Below are 6,000 nucleotides of genomic sequence, written 5' to 3'. Positions count from 1 at the left end.
CCATTTTTTTCCCAGTAGAACATATGGCATTTTGTTGTTATAGGGACTACCTGTTATTGGTATCACACATGAAGCACAGTAGCCTCCCCTGGGCATATTTATTAATATATATGCGGTGTCCCACTGATAATATCAGTTATTATCTAATAAATACCTACCCGTAACCAAAGTAATGTTTCATAAGGCCCCCATACACTGGGCGACTTACCCGCAATTTGGGCTCTCTCCTGTGATTGCAGCTACTGTATCAATCACAGGAAAAGAACCCAAATGACAAGTGACAACAGTGAGTTGATTCAATGTGCGGTCCCGTACGCATCGCATCAGACCCTCCAACTTGTCCCTGCTGCATAAGCAATCTCTTGGCTTATTTCTGAGCCAGGCCAGCTTGGCTGGGATTGCATGCAATATATATTGCATGAGATCCTGCCCCGGCGGCTCCAGGAAGCACTGTGTGAAACTTCTCCGAGGGGAAAAGTCACTGCAGTGTATGGGGGACTATAGACGTATGGATGCTAGGGGGTACATTTACTAAAGGTTGTAAAAATTAATAGGTGATGTGATGTTGCCTATAGCAACCAATCTGTCTAGCATTTCTCTACTGCACCTAGAAATTGATAGCCAGAATCTGATAGGTTGCTATGGCCAACATCACTACTTAATTTTTAAAAGCTTAAGTAAGATGATTATTTTGAAGATGATTGAAAAATAACAATGTTTGTTACTTCCTCATCTTTGCGGCCACAGCTTACGCCAGTTACGTTAGCCGCTTTCAGAATTACATCATTGTCCGCTCGCCACGCTTCGGGCTAGGTGTCTCGCTCCGCTCAACACAACTTTTCTAAAGTTAATAGATGGTGGCGTAGACCCAGGGTGGTGCGGTTTACGCTATGTCAGTTCTGTAGCGTAAGCGATGGCAGCAAAGATGAGAAATTACCCAATATTTGAGCACTTTCCTCACAGGTGCCCTAATATTAGTGCCCAGCAAAATTAAACTCGGTGAACTCTGGGTGACCTCATTGTTGGGGTTCAGTCACACTGATTTTAGGCAGGCGATGCTGGGGCACCCCTGTGCGATCACAGAGGTGTTCTGTATGTAATATCCCGCAAACGCCACGCACACAGCAGCACAGCAATAATATCTGATTCTGTATAAATCAGTGCTGGGGCAGAGACGTGGCGAACGGCCAGTGCCACCCTCAGGAACGAGCCCATGCTTCTTCGGCAGGTAAGTAACCCGTAGCCCAGCCGGCGCCCACCCCCCTGGCACTGCCAGCAACACCCGGCTGGCTGGCTGATGATCCAGGTGACTGTGAGAACTTGGGCGCCCCCGCCGACACCTTTCCCTATGTACATAAGTTTGTAAAAGTCCGGATGAGCGGCCCGGGCTCGCGTTCCATACCGCTGACAGTGCGCGGCTGCCAGGCATCACCTGCCGTTGTTGCCGCGACGGGGATGCCGGAGCACGCTCCCACCAGCCCAGTGCAGCCTCCCACGGCTTCTGGGGAAAGAACCGATGATGCTCCGTGGATGGGTGCAGCAGGTGCGAACCGAGTCACGAGCAGGGCTGGTCTGGCTGCCGTTAAGGCAGGGACCGGGGGTGCAGGGATCTGTTCCACGCGCGTTCCCGCCCCCTCATGAGATTTCCCACACTCGAGGTCCTGCAGCGCCGCGAGGAGGACAGCGCGAGACACCTGTTGCCGGGCCGGGAGCGCGCGCAGCCGCACACCTGCCGCAGCTGCGGGAGCCGGTGCGTGTGGCTGCTGCAGCCCCATGTAATGAGTGCACAACAGGCCGGGCTAGTGCCGCCGCTGCCCGGAGACACATAGGTGAAAGGAGGGATAGAGTGTGTCTGGGGGAGACGGACCTGGGAATTGGGAAAGTTTGAGCGCGTCCCCGTGGCGGCCCGTCCGCCCCGCGGTGAGAGTGTGCCCGCGCATGGCGGCGGGAGCGCGCGTAGGCAGTCTGTGCTGGGAGGAGGAGAGTGAGGCGGCAGCGGGCTGCTGGAGGGAGAGTCAGTGTGCAGGAGTAGCGGCTGCGGGACGGAGCCTCATAGTGACCGGGCAGCACCTGTCGGGATTCGCCGCATCCTCAACTTATTCCGCCGGATCCAAGTTGTGCGCCCTTTAGCGCAGGACAGCTCTGGGCGCTCCCTGTGATTGCACAGCCCGGGTGAGGGCATCGTTACCTGGGGATACTGGTGCAGTGTGATACCCTGCAGCTGAGAGAGCGCTGTTGTTACCCCTGGACGCCGGAGCCACAGGTGCCCTCCCCCCACACCCCGGCCGGTCCGGACAACTCTCTCCCCGCGTCTTGGCATCGGATCCCGGGTCATGGCATCCAGTAGCCTCCTGGCCGTGTGTGTGCTGTGCGCGGCCACCCTCCGGACAGGTAACAGCGGGTGTAGTGCGGGCATGGGGAGCGGGTCACATCTAGCGCTGCATCCACGCAGCAAAGTTTTATTCCAGCTGCATTAATGATGGCTGTACGTGCGGGCAGTGCCCAGCCCGGGCATCCAGGGCATCGGTGACGTCACGTACATGTATGTAGCGGTACACAACACGTATGTGCTTGCAGTACATAGGCTGTTTATTCAAAATAAAACCCTTTGGCAATAGATGCCCCATCTCTCACCGGGATCCACCTTCTGGCTAGTCACCTAATGTGGCATTGGGCATGTGATGGTGGCATCTCCTCTGACTGATGCCATGCATGTATCCTGCTAGGATGCCAACTATCACAGGCTTTCATTCCTAATTGGCTGGTGGCGCCGGGCACGGCAGCAGCAACCCTGCAACTTGTCTCAGTCAGTGGGAGTAATGACTCTACATCTTACCATAACCTGTTGGGTTTGATGGGCAATCATAGGCTGTGCAGAATGATACTGTATCTCTTTGTAATTACTATTTGTTCAATGGTGTCAGCACACCCCTGCATCCTAAAGAGGAGTCCACACAAAGCCTTTGTTCTCCCAGTACATGAAACTTTACACCTTTGCCACCCAAATAAGAGCCCCTCCCCCATTCATTATAGACCGGTATGACTTACCAGCCTCATGTGGTGCATTATGTGATAGCACCAGTCTAATGTGTTCTATCTGCATTTTCATCCAACTCTTGTTGGGTTTCTGCTTCACCTTTTGTTTCTGTGTGCTATGGATGGCACAGAAATCGTAACATGATAATACACAAATATTTCAAATAAGCCTATTGCTTCTTTACACACAATGTCTTTAGGTGAAATCCACATTGCTACTTGAGAAGTATTATATGGCTTTCCTTCATGAAGCACAGCTGCAGAAAGGATTTCTTTTCATCTATCTCCTTTACCCCTCTGAATGTGATTTATCTTTCTCTATTGCCTGGAAGCTATGAAATCCTTACATGGTTTATATGTTAGAGGTTTGGACAAAGACCATCCAAGCTCCGTGGGACCCCCACTTGTGTTTTTGTAAATGAGAAAGCCTCATAAAACTTACTTGTTGACTCCTGTTTGTTAGACTGGCAGTCAGTCGTTTTTTGTTTGTTACACAACATTTGTGACTTGTGTACGGTTACCCACAAATCTACTTTACATTTTTGTTTTATTTAGCTCATGTCCTTTAATATTTTTACTGTTTTGGATTTTGCTCAGCTTTTATACATTTTAAACGCTTTGCCTTAAAAACTAACATTTGCTTTGCATAGAGAGTACTCTGTTTACTCATCATTTCCTTAGAGTTCTGAAACATTACATTTAATCAGACAAAAGAGCAACGGAAAAAGGAATTTTTTTTTTTTTTTGCCAAAGCAGTTATTCTGGTTTGGCTACTTGTCTCTATAGCTTGGTGTGCATGGTTGTTTCAACAACTTGTGCTTGAGTGTGAGAGGAATGCAGAGATAAGAGACATTAGTTATTTTAAATAATAGCTGATCATATTCCACCTTGCCACGTTATAAAAGGAGGAAATGTATGCAGCTATGTATATTGTGGTTTTAGAAAGGGGGGGGGGGGGGTCAGGGGTGCGCTCTAAAAATCACTTTGGTTGAACAAAAAATTATTTAGGGAGTGGCTGTAGATTTTGCCACTTTTTTTTCCCCACTTCATAGCAACCCATCTCCTCCCCTGGAAAAAGCACAGCAGAACTAAGATTTGTGGCCATATATTTGCTACTTGATCTTCCAGTGCTTTCACATCTCCAACTGTCTGCGCTAGTGGGCTATAAAACAATTTTATTTCAGAATTTAACAGCAGCATCTATCTCTCCAGTATTGTAAAGCAATTTGGAAGCTGTAATCTGTAGAACCAGTCCTGTGCCAGTATGGAGTAAAGTTATTTTAGTGGATAGTCTCTCTCAAGAAATGACTCATTTTGGAGTAATTGCACAAATGTTTTAGACTGTTTTTCATTATCTCTATAACACTTATAACCAAAAAGATATTTGAGCTGTTTATAATGGAAGTGTTTTCAGAAGGATCGTATGCACTAATAACATTCATTTTTTGGCTGAAAACTATTTAATTAATTTACAAGTTGCATGAATCTTGTTATGATCTACAGTATATTGTTTCCCCATTGCACAGGTTCTCTGATATAGGTATGTAATACCACTGCCAACTTGTGGATGTTGGCTGCATAGCATGTACTGGTTGGAATTAATCAAGCACAATCGAACACAATTTCTGTGGTAGCTGTTCCTGGTATTTAGTACTGACATGTATGCATCAAAATATATAGAATTTTTTTTCCCCTATGCTGCTGTTTTATTTTTATAAGCATATTTTCAAATGCAGGATAGCATATACATAAAACTTTAGCAGAATAGAAAAAACATCTGTTTCCTTTGAGTCCTATTTGAAGTGGTATTTATCAAAGTCTGTAAGCGATAAAGTACTAGCCAGTCAGCTTATACTTTACATTTACAGGCTGTGTTTGAAAAATGACAGCAGCTGATTGGTTGGACTTTTTCTCCCATTTTCATCTCTTCCCAAGCTTTGATAAATACCCTCCTTTTGATGTTCCCAACTATCAGGAAGTAATTGTGTTAAACATGAAATCCGAAATTATCATATCCAGACCTACTGTATATTAGACATTACATTTTTATGCACGATTGCAGTTTCAGACCATGTTATTTTACATATTTTTTAAAGCTATGTTGCATCATAATGCAGATACTGGTTTTTTTTGTGCGTTTTCCATTTGTTTATGTTCAAAACCTAAATAAAATGTTTACTGTATTTGTTAAATGCATTGCCTTGCTACATTTCTGCCTTTTCACTTAGAGGTTATCATTGTTTATTTATAACCTGCAAACATATTACGTATGCTGTTAGTTCATTTAGGATACTTGTCTGATGATGATCTTGGGAAGTACAGGAGGTGTATTGGTTAGCATTACTTCCTTCTAGCACTGACGTAATAGGCTTTATTTCACCATGGCCCTGACTTTGTAGAGTTTGTATATTCTCCCCGTATATTGCCTCCCACAATGCAAAAATATAGCAGTAGATTGATTGTGCCCCAACATAAGATTAACTCAAGTAGGTTAGTGTTTGTGTACATGGTCCAAGTGGTTCTTACCTGCCATCAAATTCTGAGGCATATTGTAATTGTCTGAAGTGCTCGATGCTAGCCGATCGTAGACTTTTTTGTTTTTAAAGTGGCAATCATTTAGAAAGCATGACTTTGCATTGTAAATGATTGCGCCTTTAAAAAAAATGCCTGCATCCCAATCCCAAACTGATGCTATTACATATGCCGTAATGTTACTATGTAATCTCCGCTAACCAGGAAATGTTTATTTTAAAATGGACAGTCGTGTCTCATTGCATTTTGTTTTATGTGTCATCCTTCCTTTCAACATAAAGCTAGTCTCCCTCTCTTTATAGACGAGACTTACTCATAATGTGTCTTGGGGCTATTTATATTTTAGAACTGGTTTTGACTTTATTATAATTCAGTGGAGCATGGCCAGTGTGGAAATGTTTTCTCTGTTTTGCTTTTCCTTGGTCGGAGGCA

General features: G+C 45.3%; 1 protein-coding gene across 2 annotated transcripts in view; it reads left to right on the top strand.

Moving 5' to 3' along the window:
* Nucleotides 1-1,853: 1,853 nt before the first annotated feature.
* The window catches only part of ALCAM (activated leukocyte cell adhesion molecule), a 107,000-nt gene continuing 102,853 nt past the window's right edge, over nucleotides 1,854-6,000 (top strand). Inside the window, exon 1 of one of the 2 annotated variants that reach the window (XM_083174234.1) lies at nucleotides 1,854-2,391. In XM_083174234.1, coding sequence (XP_083030360.1) covers nucleotides 2,334-2,391 — 58 coding nt within the window. In that variant the 5' untranslated portion in view covers nucleotides 1,854-2,333. The remainder of the gene's footprint in view (nucleotides 2,392-6,000) is intronic. The other variant, XM_083174235.1, reaches the window with a different exon arrangement.

The sequence above is a fragment of the Crinia signifera genome, chromosome 2 (assembly GCF_055691185.1).
Source record: "Crinia signifera chromosome 2, ASM5569118v1, whole genome shotgun sequence".
Lineage (NCBI taxonomy): Eukaryota > Metazoa > Chordata > Amphibia > Anura > Myobatrachidae > Crinia > Crinia signifera.
The sequence above is the reverse complement of the archived record's forward strand: the minus strand, read 5'-3'. Positions and strand labels throughout refer to the sequence as shown.